General features: G+C 47.6%; 1 protein-coding gene across 2 annotated transcripts in view; it reads right to left on the bottom strand.

Annotated features, from left to right (window-relative positions):
• The window catches only part of PELI2 (pellino E3 ubiquitin protein ligase family member 2), a 129590-nt gene extending 110292 nt beyond the window's left edge, over positions 1-19298 (bottom strand). The window contains exon 1 of one of the 2 annotated variants that reach the window (XM_077464428.1): positions 18809-19298. In XM_077464428.1, coding sequence (XP_077320554.1) covers positions 18809-18885 — 77 coding nt within the window. In that variant the 5' untranslated portion in view covers positions 18886-19298. The remainder of the gene's footprint in view (positions 1-18808) is intronic. The other variant, XM_077464429.1, reaches the window with a different exon arrangement.
• Positions 19299-19535: the final 237 nt, after the last annotated feature.

The following is a 19535-nucleotide window of genomic DNA, read 5'->3' as shown; positions in this document are numbered from 1 at the left end:
AGAAAAAACAAAACAAAAAACAAAACACACACAATTTTTACTTTCTGCTATAAAACATAACCAATAAAAAAATAAAATAAAACAAAATAAAAATGTAAATAAAAGTCTTCATTAAATTTAGGCCAATATATAGTCTGCTACATATTTTTGGTAAAAAACAAAAACCAATTCACGTATATTGATTGGTTTGCGCAGCAGTTATATATACAAACTATAGGATAGATTTAGGGACTTTATTTTTTTACTAGTAATGGTGGCGATCAGCAATTTTTAGCAGGACTGCGACATTGTGGACAAATTGGACACCAAGACACTTTTTGGGGGACCAGTGACACCAATACAGTAGGGGTGCGCATCTTCACTGGCCGCACAATTTGATTACGATTATCCTGTCCACGATTAGATTCCATGATGCATCATGATTATCGCGCATTGGTTTTCATCCCAAAAAAATTCAAGCTGTTTCTCTGTTCTAAAAAAAAAAAAAAAAAAAAAAAAAAAAAAAAAAAAACACACACACACACACACACACACACACACACAAACACACACACACCCTGCATGTAGCAAAGTATACACACAGCAGCAACTTAAAGAGAAGCTCCAGACTGATTACAAAATACTAGATACAAGAGATTGCTGGAGACAGAGAGAGACACAATGTCCCCATAATGTCCCCCTCAAACGAGAATGTATGCAATTTTGTTAATTAGGGTTTATGTATGTCTTAGTGATTGATTTACACCACAACTTCATCGATACTTTTTTTTTGTACGATTTGTTTTTTCTCATTACTGTCCAATACGTGCAATGCAAAAAAAGTCATCAATGAAGCTGTGAATCAAATCACGAAGAAAATAGACAATGACATATATAAATCATAATTAATGTTGAAATGGCAGTCATGCTCATTGGTCACTTTAATGTTTCAATAATTTGGCAAATTTGCAGTCCACATAATGGTGCATCAGAGAATATATATAATTACTAGTAATGGTTGTCAGTGTCACGGTCTAAGCAGCACACATCTATATTAGGAAAGCTTAGGTGTATGCAACTTTTGTAGCTACACAAGACACTGCACCTACCCTCCTATGGGTTCCTCTCACAAATGCTTACACAAAGACTACCACTGCTGGCAGCTGTTTACTTAATGTGGTATAGGAGATCTAACACGGCTCAAAACATTTGGATCCTTGTACAAAGACTACTGTTCATCTGACTATGTATGTAGTATACTATAGAGGGGTAGGTAGGTTCCCAGCGCCACACAACCAACCCTTTATCCCACAAAGAGAAGGACAGGATTGTTTTTGTATTCACCACTATGACGTTTCCAATTTTCATGGTCACAAATTATTAGACTTTGGTGCTTTCCTTTACTTGCCCAGTCCACTCTTTAAGCCACAAGAGATAAGATGGTGCTGTGCCCATTCTTTATACTACAATAAGATGGTGGTTGGTACCCAAAGTACCTGATGACTCGAGCACAGTCACTGCTGGTGCCTGACTCCTGTCAGTGTCCTGCTGCCCACAGCAGCAGCCTGTGAGGAGGACAACTGCATCCATCTGGCATCTCAGTTCTCCCACAGGAGCCTGTGCATAGTGTGAGGTGAGTCAAGGAGGAAGGCTCTGGAGACCGGGTAATGACCCGTCGGGAGTTGGGGACACTCGCTCCACGTGTCTCGCAGCAGCCAGCTCAACGCGACAATGCTGAGCGGCTGGAGATGACAGCAGGGGTGGGAAAAGAGGCGCAGCCAACGCTCAAGGCCCCTTTGGCTGCTTTGGGTTCAGTTCAGACTCAGAGGCAAGGCATATAGCAGCACGTGGGTGACGTCATCAGAGAATCGATTATGCAAGTCGTAGCATCGATGCTATGATTAAATTTCTGTTTCAAGATGTTTATTGAAAATTTGAATAAACAGGAATAAACAAGAGACTACAATCTGCTCCTTGTGCGCCCTCGCAGGGGCTACAAAGCATGAATATGAAACCAAAGGGCCAACCATCACATTATACCTATAATAAACACAAGAAAAGGAGGGAAAACGAGTAGGGGATGGTATCGAGACTGGCTCCAGAGCCAGGCAACTCGTTCCCTCGTCGTTTCTGGAGGGCAGGCCCTTCTTCCACTACCCCCTCCTAGGGGGGGCAGCAGTATTCGTTAGCAATGGGAGAGATTACAAAGAAGAGTGAAGAGAGATAGGGAACAAAAGAAGAAAAGAGAGAGAAAAAGAGGGGGAAGGAAGGAGGGCGAAAGTTCGGGTGTGGGCGCCTCGCCAAGAGGAGTTAGACCAAGCCCAGGCATGCAGCTTGGAGCGCGGGGAACTCATAGGAAATCCACGGCTCCCAGATTTTTTAGAAATTTAGCATGAGAATCATGAACAATACTGGACATACGTTCCTGAAGTAACATTGCAGTCATGCGGGTTTTAACACCTTGAAAATCTACCCGTTGGGACTTCCAGGCTTGGGCAATGGTCCGCTTGGCCGCTATAAATAAATAAATAAATAAATAAAATAAATAAGTAGCCAACTTCTGTTGAGGGCCCCGCAAACCAGGTACTGGGCAATGTAGGAGAGCTAGTTTAGCATCCCTTTGGATGGTTAGGTGGAAAAGCGTCTGCAGCAAACCAAAAATCCTAGTCCAGAACCCCACCAGCCTTGGGCAAGCCCACCATGTATGCATAACATCACCTCGCTGTCCACAGTTGCGGAAGCATCTGTCCGTACTCCCAGGGAAAGCCCGAGCTGTGCGGGCAGGTACCCAATACCATCGGAGCATTACTTTATATGCAGCCTCTAGGGTATTTGTGTTGAACGAGCATTTGGTGATTGTTTTCCAGGCCCTGCTCCAGTCCTCTGGGTCTACTGGGGCCTGAAGGTCCTTTTCCCATTGAGTCATATAAGAGAGGGGTGCTGATGGCGGGCGACTATTCAGGGAGGCATAAATGGGCGAAATAAGGCCTGGGGACCCTGGGGCGTGTTGGCATGAATGTTCAAAAAGTTTTGGAAGGGGTAGGTGGACATGCGGCGCAACGTTGCAATCCAGTGCTTTAATTGGATAAAGTGATAATGCTCGTTAGCCGTCGCCCCTTTTGTTTTACGGATACTCTCCCAGGAGGGGAATAAGCGTGAGGAAAGAAAATTTTGGACTCGTGGGTAGCCATGTGAGGACCACCAGGAAAATGTCTGGGGCTCCTCCAGACTCGGGGGGGGGGGGGGGGGGGGAGAGGATTATGGGTGATGGGGAGTAGGGGTAGAAAGGGGGACATCAGATTGCTGGAAAAGCGAACTGAGTCCCACACCTGCAGACTATGTAGGAGCATGGGGCTTAGGGAGGGAGGGCGCAGATTTCTGGGGAGCCAGAGGAGTGCCTGAAGTGCACAAGGGTCACAGCCAGGCACCTCCAGGAGCACCCACAGAGGAACATACATGGTTGTATGGAGCATAGTCAACGGAGCGATCTGGGCCGCTGTGTTGTATTTAGAGATATTGGGGACCCCCAAGCCTCCCCGGAGCCTATGGGTATAAAGGGTCGCTCTAGGTACCCTGGAGCATTTGCGCACCCATATAAAATTAGAGGATCCTGTTCTGCAGGAGTCGAAGAAAAAAAGTGGGTACCCGGACAGGCAAAGTACGAAAATAATAAAGGACTTTAGGGAGGATCGTCATCTTCGCCGCCGAGATCCTGCCTACCCATGAGAGTGTGGGGAATTGCCAGGCTTGCATAGGGGTGGACACCGTTCGCAACAGGGGATAATAATTGGCCGAGAAAAGGGAAGAATAAGACGGCGTTAATTTGAAACCTAAATAATCGAGTGGGATGCTCAACGGTATGGCAAATGGTCCTGAAGGCACTGCACCAGTTCCAGAGGGAGGTTAACATTCATCGTCGTGGTCTTGGAGGGGTTCATTTGAAGACCTGAGAAGGCCGAAAATCGGTCTAATACTAGTTGCAGGTTGGGCAGGGAGATGAGCGGGTTGGACAGGGTCAAAAGGGCGTCCTCCGCAAAGAGGTTCACTTTGTATTGAGTGCCCGCGTAAGGGATTCCCGAGATATCACCATTGGCCCTGATCGCCGCCGCCAGCGGCTCCAATGCCAGGATAAATAGTGCCGGGGACAGAGGGCATCCCTGTCTAGTCCCCCGGAGTATCGGGAAAGGTTCAGAAAGGAAGCCCGCATATTTTACCGACGCCGACTAGCTCATTATGAATTACTCATCTGAGAACGAAGCCCCCGCAGACATCCTAGTCTCCCCCTCCGGACGGCAACATCTCTCCCGGGGTTACTTTCGGTTATCGCTGCACCGACACCGATTGGCCAGAGCCGCGATAACGTCACTCCTGCGCATGCGCACAGGAGCCACCAGTAACGGCGCACAGACTGAAGCAACGGCACATACATCACTTCAGTTTGCCCCAGTGCGCATGTGCTGATTTCACTGGCACATGCAGGGGACAGCGGATAGCTCCTAAACCATGCATCCTGGGTAGCTACAGGTAAGCCTTATTATAGGCTTACCTGTAGCATAAAAGGTTGTAAAGGGTTTACAACCACTTTAAAGCAGAACTTTACACATAACTTGATAAAATTAAAGGACCTTAACAAGAAACACATTCCCCATTAATAATACTACAAATAAAAATTTTTAAAATAGGGTGTGCTGTAATTGCCTTCAGTATTGCTCCTGGTTATTCTTGCTGGAGGCTGCCATTTTGCTGAAGCCTGCAGAAGTAAATCATAAAGCGGAACTAAACCCATTGATTTAATTTTCAAAAATTTTACATTCCTGGAATGCCAGGATTGCTAACTGTCACATTTGCTTGTTTCTTCAACCAAACTGTAAAGCCATCAAATGTCTGGTGTCATAACTGATCACATATGCAGCACCATGGCAGTTGCAGATCAAACGGAAGCAGATTCCTATGGATGTAAAGGATAGGAGGGTTTAATTCAATTTTAAAGCCTAGTAAACCTGGGCCAAAAGTTGGGCGGTCCAACTGAAACCGGCTGACATTGGGCTCGTGTAGATAGGAGCCGGTCTGAGAAGATAGCCGTTCAGCGGGCTTCTATGGTGGGGTCATGACCAAAGGAGGTCTGCCAACTGGCTCCCAATCAGCGCTCCCAATCAGCGCTCTCAACCAACAGCTGAGAGTACTGACCGGAATGTTGTGGGGCAGCATCCCCATCAGAACACAACAGCTCAGCAGGGGAGATCGCTGTACCAACATTAGATTGTTAGTACAGCGGCTCCGACCTGAGCGGCCAGTTTTTCTTTTTCGCTCAACCTGCTTGTGTACTAGGCTTAAGGCTGCCAGCAGTTCGGTCTCTACAAGTTCGTCAGTGCCTAAAAATGGAGAGCAACTGAGCATGTGCAGAGCACACCACCCCCCTCCCTTTAGAATGTAAGCTCTACGAGCAGGGCCCTCCTGTACCTTTTGTATTGTACTGCAATTGTGTTGTTCCCCCTATACATTGTAAAGCGCTGCGTAAACTGTTGGCGCTATATAAATCGTGAATATTATTAATTATTTTACAAAGCTAGAACTGCAAAAAAGAGGCCACCCTGAAGTGTTCCAGCAGGACTTAGTCAGAAAACAAAAGTTCTACTTTAAGGCTTCATTCACACCATGGTGCAGGGATGTCAGTTTTTCTGCATGCGTTCCGCAAAGGGCTCAAAAAACAAACAAACAATGGTTCTCTGTGCCATGTTCACGCCGTGCACATTTTTTTACATGCAGGAATTTGCAACATGTATGCAGTTTTCTGCACAGAAAAAAAAAAAACTGACATGATGACATTAACATTGGTGTTAATAGGGCACATAACTGACACGCATGAAAACTGATGTAAATACTGATGTGAAACAGATGCAAACTGATGTCTCTGAAAGTGAAATCTGCTTGTGTTCCCATCAGTTTTCATGCATGTATGGTGTGAAGCTGAATTAAACCATATCCTTTACAGCCAATGAAGTTGCTTCTGTTTGACCTGCAACTGCCATGGTGTTCCACATGTGATCAATTATGACTCCACTGATGGTTTGACAGTTTGGTTGAAGAAGCATGCAAATGTGACAGTTGGCAACCCTGTCATTTCAGGAACGTAAAGCAGAGTTCCCCGAAAAGTGGAACTTCCGCTTATATGCTTCCTCCCCCATCTGGTACCACATTTGCCACTTTTCAGTGGGAGCGGAGATTATGTCGTCTCTCGGAAGCTCGGCCCCCTCTCCCCTTTCTTCCGCTGCCAGGCCAATTAGAAAGCACAGCATGCTTCGTGCATGTGCAATAGGGAACTGTCACTGAAGCCGAAAGGCTTTACTGCTGGTTTCCCTTAGACCCCTTTCACACTGGGGCGCTTTGCAGGCACTACAGCTCTAAAAATACCACCTGCAAAGCACCCTGAAAGAGGCGCTGCTGCGTCTCCAGTGAGAAAGTCCTGAGGGATTTCACACTGGAGCGGTGCGCTGGCAGAACACAAAAAAAAAAAAAAAGTCCTGCTAGCAGCATCTTTGGAGCGGTGTGTATACCGCTCCTGCCCATTGAAATCAAGCAGCAGAGCTTTGCGGTGGTTTTAACCCTGTCTCGGCCACTAGCGGGGGGTAAAAAAGCCCCGCTAGCGGCCGAATACCGCCAATTTTGTGGCGCTAAAAATAGTGGCGTTTTACCTCCGGCGCACCCACCACCCTAGTGTGAAAGGGGGCCTTCGTGGAGGTGGCAGCAGCACTCGACAGCCGAAGATCAGCTGGGGTGCTGACATCGTGGGCTCCCTGGACAGGCAAGTGTCCATTAAGAGTCAGCAGTTACACCATTTGTAGCTGCTGACTTAATTTTTCCCCAGGCTGGAACACCTAACTTTTTTTTTTTTTTTTTTTTTTTTTTTTTAAATGGTAAAAATCAATGGGTTTTGTTCCAATTTATGATTTAATGTGGTTCAGAAGCTCTGGGCTTCAGCAAAATGGCAGCCTGCAGCAAGAAGAAAACAGGTACAATGCTGGAGGCAATTTACACCACATACTTGTTTCAATAGCATAATTATTAAACGTGGAATGCATGTTCCTTGCTAAAGAGTGTTATGCTCCATTTTCTCAGTTTATACATTTGATATGTTTTGTATTGTGAATAAAATACGGGGTTTATGAGATTTGCAAATCATTGCATTCTGTTTTTATGGAGATTTTAGACAGCATCCCAACTTTTTTGTAATTGGGAGTTGTATTTTAAATGAGTATTCTCAGATCAAAGAAAGCATACCACTCGGATACAGCATTTTCAAAACAGAAAAGGAAAAGCCAGATGTCTATAGATTATACAAAGGAAACCTTCGCTTCCAATCAATACGGAGGAGGGGCTGAAGTCTCAGTAACGCGCACAGGGCCTCTCTGCATAGTTTCCTGGCCAACAGGACGAGCCCTGAAAACTAACATCACGGATTATTTTTGCTTCATAAACATAAAAATATGCTCCGTTATTATGTGCTTTACCACCACCACCTACCCTGAATGGACTGGAAGCAAAACACATTACCATTTCCAGATATGCTTGAGTTAAAAAAAACCAACCCTAGGCGATCAGAGCAGTGGGACGCCTGCCCAAAATCATGATCCGCTGTGCTCGGTCACATCTACTAAACTGGTACACAACTTCCCAGCAAACAGAGCTGTCGCCGAGCACAGGCCTGTATCTGGATATTCTAACAGATGTCTATGCAATTACAACCCCACTGTGCTGAGGAATACACTTTGTGACTGCAGAATTTAATGACAAGATCCTCACATACTAACATCAAAAAGTTCTAAAATATATTCTAAATCACCTAAACAGGAGACATTTACAATGAAGGGGATGTGGAAGGGAAGGATATTCTCAAGCACAGACAACTTCCTGCTAATACAAGAAAAATGTTATCCAAAGGGAACATTTCACCCAGCAAGGCCAAAAGCTTCACAGAGAAGTCACACACTTCAAATAGCAACAGTTTAGTTGTGGTCACACTAGACTGTCAACATATATAATGGATGTGGATGTGATACGATATACAGATACAAGAACTCCAGAAGACCAAGCCTTGGTTCACACTGAATCGCACAGGAAACGCATCGCTTTCCTGTTCAATTCCCATGCGATTCAGTGCGGTGCGATTTGAGCCCATTCATTATGTATGGGGTTAAATCGCACCAAAGTAGCGCATGCACCAATTTTGGAAACGCACTGCAACTGGATCCAGTTTAGGAAAACACACTGCATTTGAGTGCTCTGACACCCGCTGCAAATGACAAGGGCAACGCGATTTGAATGTAGTGCAGGGAACGTGCACGGATCGAGGGTTTCCTGCACTGCAATCTATTATTATAACGTGCGTTTCGGCTTGCAGTTTTTTTTACCCAGTGATTCACACACATTTGGTGTATCACTCATAGGGCAGCGTATAGCAAACAAAGTATTTACTGAGCCAGCCACTGGCATCCAAGTAGTCACATTCACTTTGTCTGGAGGGACATACTGTATGTAGAGACCTTTGGTGCTCCAGCTGCTGGAGAAATACTGAGTATCTTCTGGCACCTCTAGTTTACAAAGCATTCTGGGACATGTCATATCCAGCTGAACAGTCGCAGATAAGCTAAAAATATCCACACCCAGCTATTGTTATAGACGGGTCCATCTTTCAATAGCAACAGAGGGAACATGCAGAGTGCAGGGACCGGCCCCTCTATATACAGTAGTGTCACACACTCCTTCCCATCCCCTACACAGGGACCGACCCCTCTATATACAGTAGTGTCACACACTCCTTCCCATCCCCTACACAGGGACCGGCCCCTCTATATACAGTAGTGTCACACACTCCTTCCCATCCTCTACACATACAGTAGTGTCACACACTCCTTCCCATCCCCTACACAGGGACCGGGCCCTCTATATACAGTAGTGTCACACATTCCTTCCCATCCCCTACACAGGGACCGGCCCCTCTATATACAGTAGTGTCACACATTCCTTCCCATCCCCTACACAGGGACCGGGCCCTCTATATACAGTAGTGTCACACACTCCTTCCCATCCCCTACACAGGGACCGGCCCCTCTATATACAGTAGTGTCACACACCCCTTCCCATCCCCTACACAGGGACCGGCCCCTCTATATACAGTAGTGTCACACACTCCTTCCCATCCCCTACACAGGGACCGGCCCCTCTATATACAGTAGTGTCACACACTCCTTCCCATCCCCTACACAGGGACCGACCCCTCTATATACAGTAGTGTCACACACTCCTTCCCATCCCCTACACAGGGACCGGCCCCTCTATATACAGTAGTGTCACACACTCCTTCCCATCCTCTACACATACAGTAGTGTCACACACTCCTTCCCATCCCCTACACAGGGACCGGGCCCTCTATATACAGTAGTGTCACACATTCCTTCCCATCCCCTACACAGGGACCGGCCCCTCTATATACAGTAGTGTCACACATTCCTTCCCATCCCCTACACAGGGACTGGGCCCTCTATATACAGTAGTGTCACACACTCCTTCCCATCCCCTACACAGGGACCGGCCCCTCTATATACAGTAGTGTCACACACCCCTTCCCATCCCCTACACAGGGACCGGCCCCTCTATATACAGTAGTGTCACACACTCCTTCCCATCCCCTACACAGGGACCGGCCCCTCTATATACAGTAGTGTCACACACTCCTTCCCATCCCCTACACAGGGACCTGCCCCTCTACATACAGTAGTGTCACACACTCCTTCCCATCCCCTACACAGGGACCGGTCCCTCTACATACAGTAGTGTCACTCTCCTTCCCATCCCCTACACAGGGACCGGCCCCTCTATATACAGTAGTGTCACACGCTCCTTCCCATCCCCTACACAGAGACCGGCCCCTCTATATACAGTAGTGTCACACTCTCCTTCCCATCCCCTACACAGAGACCGGCCCCTCTATATACAGTAGTGTCACACTCTCCTTCCCATCCCCTACACAGAGACCGGCCCCTCTATATACAGTAGTGTCACACTCTCCTTCCCATCCCCTACACAGGGACCGGCCCCTCTATATACAGTAGTGTCACACATTCCTTCCCATCCCCTACACAGGGACCGGGCCCTCTATAGTCACACACTCCTTCCCATCCCCTACACAGGGACCGGCCCCTCTATATACAGTAGTGTCACACATTCCTTCCCATCCCCTACACAGGGACCGGCCCCTCTATATACAGTAGTGTCACACATTCCTTCCCATCCCCTACACAGGGACCGGCCCCTCTATATACAGTAGTGTCACACATTCCTTCCCATCCCCTACACAGGGACCGGGCCCTCTATAGTCACACACTCCTTCCCATCCCCTACACAGGGACCGGCCCCTCTATTCCTAGATTGTAAGCTCTAACGAGCAGGGCCTCCGATGTATTGCATTGTAATGTCTACCCCAATGTTGTAAAGCGCTGCGTAAACTGTCGGCGCTATATAAATCCTGAATATTATTATTATTATTATTGTCACATACTGCTTCCCATCCCCTACAGTGACAGGACTATAGTATATTTAGACATGCGCAACCAAACAATTTCCACCCCCCCAACTGCAAGTCTAAATGAGGCCTTAATGATATAAATTCAAACTGTACTGTATGTTCACCTGTGTTCAGTTTAACCATGTTTAGTTCCAATTTACAATTCTATGCATGCCCCATGAAAGCTGCATTTTGCTGGCACAGGGATACACAAGTGTTGCGTACATTCCTGATGCCAGTGTGCCATTGTTGTCTACTGGAACACGCGGCTGCGCATGCATGTACACACATCCTGTGTGCGTTCAGGGACCAGCACCCGAATGTTGGCACAGTGGTTGTGCCTGTGCAGTCACGTGTCCCAGTAGACAACAATGGGACAGCAGCACAGAGATGCATTTAACATCCTTGTCAGTAGAGCAGCCCTGCAGCTAATCGCCCCATGTGAACAGAGCTTTACAGAAAAGGGAATGGTGTCCAGGAGCAGCTCAGATAATCTGAACCCAGGAGAAGGTCATCTCAAACTTCAGATATTTAAATGCTGGCGAAAGTAACAAAGACAGGAGCCTGGAGTGAATGCATCCCAATATCGCAGACCTGTATATGACACACACAACTCCGACAGTCCGTTCCATTTATAAAAGTTGTTAGGATTCCATTCATTACTTCTAAAAATCTGAGAATTTTCTATTCCACCTCCATTTCTTTATTCGCTCTTTTCCTTGTATTACACTGAAAGCGTCATGCCTATAAAGCTTCCAAACTGGAAGTGAATAAATCAGATATCAAGATCGGGTGATGTCCGTTTTGCTCCACGTTGCTGGTATTTCCAAACGTTGCTCTCAACTTTCCACAGCCATATAAAAGTGAAGAAAATCTGTGCGTTTGTCCTCAACTTTCAAAAGCCAATGTTTACAATCCATGGTCCTCCAGAGCTATAGTTTATTAATCCTCCAGACAAAGCGGGGCTCATTTCCCGCACGGACGTCACTCAGCAAAGTTAGCAATCAGTCAAGGAGAAGCTCGATCAGCCCCAGTGGGTGTGTTCAGCCAGAAACTCCAATCCAAAAATCAGCAAGCTTAATGCCGCGTACACACGATCGTATAAAAGACAGATGAGAGCTTTTCATCAGAAGATGCGACCGTGTGTATGCTCCATCGGAATTTAGCTGGCCGAATTTGTCGATGGAAAAATGTTTATCGGAAATTCCGACGCGCAAAAGTCCTACGCATGCTCGGAAACAAATTCGTCGCATTGTCAGAAGCATTGAACGTAATTTTCTCTTGGCTCGTCGTAATGTTGTAAGTCACCGCGTTCTTCACAGTTGGAATTTGGTATGACCGTGTGTAGGCAAGACAGCTTGAGTGGAATTTCGTCGGGAAAACCATCAGAGTTTTTTCCAAACCATAATTCCGATCGTGTGTATGCGGCATTAGGACCAACAGAAGAGTGACAGCAGAAAAGAGAGGACCATGGAGTCTAATCCTTCTTTATCTCTAGGTTTGTCCCAGGCATTGTACAATCAGACTTTACTTGGGTCCCATTTACACCAGCAGTACCATCTACTCTGTATGTACGCAGTGGGATGTGTTAGAACATAATGCACTTTTATGTAAACTTTGTTAAAATGTCACAAAATGACATTTCCTTCATCTTTCTGCACAAGGCGCTGTGTAAAAATACTGCATATCCTACTACTTTTTAGCGCATCTATTCAGTTAATATCTATACATACACGTTTTCAAAAAACTGTAAAATTACAGCAAAATGCACATTAGGGTGTCTTAAGACCCCTTTCACACTGGGGTGCTAGCAGCATCTTTGGCGCGGTGAAGGAGCGGTGTGTTTACCGCTCCTGCCCATTGAAATCAAAGGGGCAGCGCAGCTATACCGCTGGAAAATCGCCTCACAGTGGTTTTTAACCCTCACTCAGCCACTAGCAAGGGGGGGTAAAACCACCCCCCCGCTATCGGCCAAATATCGCCACAAATCCGACAGTAAAGCGCCACTAAAAATAGCGTCGCTTTACCCCCAACGCACCTCCCTCCCCAGTGTGAAAGGGACCTTAAGGCCACTGGGGCAGTGCGGCCGTCGGCGGTAAAGTGCCGCTATTTTTAGCGACGCTTTACCGTCGGTCTGCCGGCGCTAGCGGGGTGGTTTTAACCCCCACTAGCAGCCGAAAAAGGGTTAAAACCGCCCGCAAAGCGCCACTGCAGCAGCGCTTTGCCGGCGGTATTGCCGCGCTGTCCCATTGATTTCAATGGGTAAGAGCGGTGAATACACCGCTCCAAAGATGCGGCTAGCAGGACTTTTTTCACCGTCCTGCCAGCGCACCGCTCCAGTGTGAAAGCACCCCGGCTTTCACGCTGGAGTGAAAGGGGGCGTTTTTTTCAGGCGCTACACAGGCGCTATTTTTAGCGCTGTAACGCCTGAAAACCGTGTGAAAGGGGCCTAATCGGAAATAAACCCATCAATGTAACCGATTCAGAAAACAGTTACAATTCGGACAGGTGGCTGGTAATATAACTGTCACGTTGGTTGTGCCTCAATCCAACTGTCAAACCATCAAATGGCTGGTGTGAGAACTGATCACATATGAAGCATCATGGCAGTCGCAGATCAAACCAAGTCAAAGATGGTGGCTTCCATGACTGAAAACAATGGGAGGGTTTAGTTCCGTTTTAAAGGCACCCCAACATGCTTAAAAAAACAAAAACAAAAGGGCACTTTGTTGTGCAAAAAACAAAAAATAAAAAATGGGACAATCACCGCCAAAGGGGCTCAGGAGCTACTTTGGCACATTGTTGGAGTGGAGGGCAGCCCATTCAAATGAATCATGTCGCTCCAAAAACGCACTACAAAAAAAGTGCAAAAGCCATGACATTCCGGCAATGCCCACCTGGGCAATGCTGGAACGTCATGGCTTTTGCACTTTTTGTAGAGCGTTTTTGGAGTGTATATTGTGTGAATGGGCCTCTCCTGACCGACTCACCACCTCTGCTGGACACCTGTGCCAAAACACAACTCTGATAAATAAAAACTTTTCTCCAGCTATTTCTAAACTCTCCTTAGAAAAAAAAAATTATATTTATTTTTTACAGAAAGTATAAGGCTCCTTTCAGATAATTGGCCCGCAAAGATCCGCCTGTCCGTTTTTCAGGCAGATCTAAGCGGGCCACCCATGACAACTTGTATGGGCAGGGGGATGTCACCCGAGATGTGTCCACTGACAACCGCCTGCCATCCGATCCGACAAGATCTGAAGAAAACAGATACATTCGCCATTCATCGGATTGGATGAAAAACGGACAGGCTGTCTGTTTTCATCCGATCTTCCCATAGAGAACAGCAGGCGCTGCACAGTGAGCGGAGACAGACCTGTCAATGGAGCGATCTCTTCCTCCACCCCCCCCCCCCATGTAAAAGGAGACTTACTGATGCTTAGAATAGACAGACCAACACCACAACTGGAATCCCCATGGCCCGCACAGGTCCAGGGCCAATTCTAATTGTACAACCACACCCTATGACGGCGCCATGACTGCCGTCGCACCCTATGCCGGCGTTTCCTGCCCTCCAGCCATATTAGTTAATTACCCAACAAGCCATTGGCTCCCGCTGCTGTCCATCAAATCCAGTGAAATGAAAGGAGGGGGCAGAGCCGAGTCTTGCTGTCTGCAGCAGCGGGACTCAGGGAGCGCGTTCAGACGGGTGCCCCCAGGGAAAGCAGCCCTCCGTGGGGGGCACATGGTGCTCCTGGCTCCTCCTATTCATCAACTGGGCACCCCAGAAGAGGAGGAGGATTGGGGCCCCTCTGTGCAAAAACCTTACACAGAGCAGGCAAGTAGAACATTTTTTTTTTTTTATGAAAACAACAAAGAGAACCTTCACAATTACTTTAAGACTCCTTTTACATATATGCAAACTGGATGTGTTTTGAACCGCATCCGATTTGCATGACATGTGGACCTGCAGCCTTTTCCATGGAATTAGTCCACATATATGCAGGCCGACCGCAGCACGTTTTTAACCACTTGTCTACTGGGAACGTTCCTTCCCAGGATGATTTTCAGCTTTTAGCGCTGTCGCACGTTGGACAATTATGCGGTCATGCAATACTATACCCAAACTAAATTTGCTTTTTTTTTTTTTTTTTTTTTTTAGACAGTTTTTTCTTTTAATGGTATTTAATCACCACCAAACAAAAGAAAACCCTTTCTTCATTCCTGTTTAACCATTTTCAAATAAGTAATTTTTCTTCTTCACCGACTAGCACTGATTGGCACTAATGGCTGCACTGATGATTGGTACCCCGATTATCAGTGTTAATGTCCCCGTCACAGGAAAGCCAGTTATTGGCTGTCCTTTCTTCAGACACTGACAGCGCTGAGGAAAGGAAATGCTGATAACAAGCATTGGTTTATATATGACCAGCTGGCTCTTTACCATGTGATCAGCTGTGTCCCCTGTCATTGGCTCGTTACCCTAATGGATCACCACTGATCAGCATGCACAAGCAGTGTGACTGGGGAGAATGTCTTATGATGTCTACCCGGAAGGATCAGCGTCACGTCCTGCTGTCAATCTGCTATAGGCCAGGCAAGAACTGGTTAAAAAGTGTTGGTGCGATTTCTAATGTCATACACTTTGCACCTGAATCGCTGAACAAAGTCGCACCGGAGGTTGCTGAAAACCAGCTGTCAAAAGCGGACCGCACATATGTGAACCCGGTCTTACAGTTCCTCATAATTCTTAGGAAACGCTAATAACTTATTAGTCTAAAAAAGCTGTCACATGACACTAAAAATAGATATCGGTAACTGGCGGTATCAGTGATTACTTGAGATAAATTATCGGTACTCGTAGTCATTTTTACACTTGTATTGATGCATCCCTACCCGCTGTAGATCGATTATTCCCATCAGAAGACAGCCAACGTTAAAAAAAAAAAAAAACACACCCGTGTGTATGGCCACGGTTAGGCTGCCCACACGTTTCAATCTGACTGTACAATCGGCTTTAGGTGCAGGTGCGGCATGGTGACGCGCGTTTCCAGTATCACATGAGAACAGGTTGACGCGTGTGGGTACCATAAATCGTGAATAGAGTCCCAAACACATCAGAGGAATGCACATTGCAGCCACCAGACCACACATTGGGGTTGATTTACTAAAACTGGACAGTGCAAAATCTGCAGTTGTGTATGGTGAGCAGCTTGTAACTCCGGCTTGTTCAATAAAGCTTTGACAATAAAACCTGCATGCTGATTGGCTACCATGCACCGCTGCTCCAGTGTTACCAAATTCCCTCCGTATCTCAGTACAATTCAGTCCGGAGGGGAACGTTTATAAAAGTCGCACTTGCTGTACTTTGCGTTTGGCAGCCCACTGAAATGAACGGGTGTCAGGAACATCGGTGGCCCCAAGATCTTTCAAAAACCTAGATGAGGCCTCACCTAATCCATCCAATCAGATTGGTCCTCCCTCTACATAGCGGTTGGTGGGTATACAGGATTATATAGTCAGCACTAGGCTCCCCACATGTTACAATCGGCTTTAGATCTACTGACAGGAACTTGTACCTGGTCTCTATCCAATTAGGCAGCCGCTTCCACTACATACACTGGAATGGAGATTGTACAATCAGACGGCATCGTGTGTGTGTGTGGTGATCTTTATAGACAATCTGTGGTGGAAGAAGGGCCTTCCAGACGAATCCTCCTGATAGTACATACTCCTGGTGGCTGTAATGTGGATTGTACAGATGAGCTCATCACACATTACAATCTCCTGTAGAACTATATAGTAGGCGATTGTATACAGATGGATTAGGTAGGTCATCATAGTTTTGTTAGATGCAGAGTTGATTGTAAGCTACGCGGTGATCTTTAAGGACAATCTCACATTTCCGGTACATGAGAAGTGGATTATGCAGTGTGTGTGGTATGATTGTACGATCTCCTGTAGATCTATATGGAAGGGCTGATGTAGAGGGATCGGACGTCCTCAGCATATGGCTTTGGTGATTATACATGGATTGTTGTGCTGACCACACACACATATGACGTTCTGATTGTACAATCTCCTGTAGGTCTAGGGAATGAATGTGGTCTGATTGGATAGGTAGGTTTAGATGTAAATCATACAGATCGGTGATCTGATGGTGGGATGGGGGTGTGAGTAGTTGATGGGATGTATATGGGGGGTTGGTAGGTGATGTATATAGGGGAAGGAGGGGGGTCAGTATGTGATGGGATGTATGGGGGGGGGGGAAAAATTGGTAGGCGAGATATATATATATATATATATAATATATGTCAGTAGGTAACGTGATGTATATACAGGGGGGGGTAAGAAAATCGGTAGGCGATGCAAATATAGGGGGGGGTCTGTAGGTGATGGGATGTGTAAAAAAAAAATATATATATATATATATTTTTTTTTTATTTATTAGGTAATGTGATGTATATATGGGGGGGGGGGGGGTCAGTAGGTGATGGGATGTATATATGGGGGGGGGTCAGTAGGTGATGGGATGTATATATGGGGGGGGGGTCAGTAGGTGATGGGATGTATATATGGGGGGGGGGGTCAGTAGGTGATGGGATGTATATATGGGGGGGGGGTCAGTAGGTGATGGGATGTATATATGGGGGGGGGGGTCAGTAGGTGATGGGATGTATATATGGGGGGGGGGGGTCAGTAGGTGATGGGATGTATATATGGGGGGGGGGGTCAGTAGGTGATGGGATGTATATATGGGGGGGGTCAGTAGGTGATGGGATGTATATATGGGGGGGGGTCAGTAGGTGATGGGATGTATATATGGGGGGGGGGGGGGGTCAGTAGGTGATGGGATGTATATATGGGGGGGGGGGTCAGTAGGTGATGGGATGTATATATGGGGGGGGGGTCAGTAGGTGATGGGATGTATATATGGGGGGGGGGGTCAGTAGGTGATGGGATGTATATATGGGGGGGGGGGGGGGTCAGTAGGTGATGGGATGTATATATGGGGGGGGTCAGTAGGTGATGGGATGTATATATGGGGGGGGTCAGTAGGTGATGGGATGTATATATGGGGGGGGGTCAGTAGGTGATGGGATGTATATATGGGGGGGGGGTCAGTAGGTGATGGGATGTATATATGGGGGGGGTCAGTAGGTGATGGGATGTATATATGGGGGGGGTCGGTAGGTGATGGGATGTATATATGGGGGGGGGGTCAGTAGGTGATGGGATGTATATATGGGGGGGGTCAGTAGGTGATGGGATGTATATATGGGGGGGGGTCAGTAGGTAATGTGATGTATATATGGGGGGGGGGGGGGTCAGTAGGTGATGGGATGTATATATGGGGGGGGGGGTCAGTAGGTGATGGGATGTATATATGGGGGGGGGGGGTCAGTAGGTGATGGGATGTATATATGGGGGGGGGGGTCAGTAGGTGATGGGATGTATATATGGGGGGGGGGGGTCAGTAGGTGATGGGATGTATATATGGGGGGGGGGTCAGTAGGTGATGGGATGTATATATGGGGGGGGTCAGTAGGTGATGGGATGTATATATGGGGGGGGGTCAGTAGGTAATGTGATGTATATATGGGGGGGGGGGGGGTCAGTAGGTGATGGGATGTATATATGGGGGGGGGGGTCAGTAGGTGATGGGATGTATATATGGGGGGGGGGGGTCAGTAGGTGATGGGATGTATATATGGGGGGGGGGGTCAGTAGGTGATGGGATGTATATATGGGGGGGGGGGGTCAGTAGGTGATGGGATGTATATATGGGGGGGGGGGGTCAGTAGGTGATGGGATGTATATATGGGGGGGGTCAGTAGGTGATGGGATGTATATATGGGGGGGGGTCAGTAGGTGATGGGATGTATATATGGGGGGGGGGTCAGTAGGTGATGGGATGTATATATGGGGGGGGTCAGTAGGTGATGGGATGTATATATGGGGGGGGTCGGTAGGTGATGAGAATGATATATATGGTAAGTGATGTGTATATATAGGGGAGTCAATAGGTAATGGGATGTGTGTGTGTGTGTGTGTGTGTGTGTGTGTGTGTGTGTGTGTGTATATATATATATATATATATATGGGGGGTAGGTGATGGGATGTGTGTGTGTATATATATTTTATATGGAGGGGGGGTCTGTAGGTGACGGGATGCATATGGAGGGGGGGGGGGTCGGTTCGGTAGGTGACGGGATGCATATGGAGGGGGGCGGTAGGTATCCGATGTCACACACAGCGATGACTCACCCCAGCACCACCAGCTCTCCATACTTGACGGTCTCCTTGTTGGGGGCTCCGTGCTCCTCCTGGGTCGGGGAAAACATGGAGCTGGCTGGTCCCCCCCGGTCCTCCTTCTCCGGTCCCCTCCACAGCCGCTAGGACATCCCCTCCCCCACCCGCCCACCCGGCCTCAGCCCCGGTGCAGTCGGTGGCGCAGTTCTCCCGCCGGCCCTCCGCGCTCTCGCTCGCTCTCTCCTTCCCGGGGTCCCGCTCTCCGTCTGTGCGCGCCCCCGGCGCCTCCCCTCAGATACAGGCAGCAGCTCGCGCTGAGCGGCCGGAGATTCAGCTTCCACCCTCCTCCCCTTCCGAAGGCCGCCAATGACTCTCCAGACCCGGTTCCTTCCTCCTCCCCCTCCAGACAACAAATGGAACCCCGCTGCTCTCCAAGTGCCGTGGCAACAGAACACCGGATTAGCCCCGGGGGGAGGGGCGGAGCTTATGTGGACGGCGCCTCCTTTAGCACCGCCCAGACCGACTCTTCTACTCGCTCTGGGAACTCCGACTCGCTATTCGGTGATCTCCGTTCATCCGGGAACATCGTGTCAGCTGTACGTGACGGGAAGGCGGACTAGCTCTGAACAGGCCCTCCCTCCGGAGAGGTGCGGAGTGGTACAGTCCATACTGTTATGTAAACATAGAGTAAAATGGGATGGAAGATCTTAAAGAGACATTTCTATTTTTATCTGGACCTTTT

Source organism: Lithobates pipiens, unplaced genomic scaffold (genome assembly GCF_037356315.1).
Source record: "Lithobates pipiens isolate NorthernLeopardFrog02 unplaced genomic scaffold, aLitPip1_a1.2 Scaffold_30, whole genome shotgun sequence".
Taxonomy (NCBI): Eukaryota; Metazoa; Chordata; class Amphibia; order Anura; family Ranidae; genus Lithobates; species Lithobates pipiens.
The sequence above is the reverse complement of the archived record's forward strand: the minus strand, read 5'-3'. Positions and strand labels throughout refer to the sequence as shown.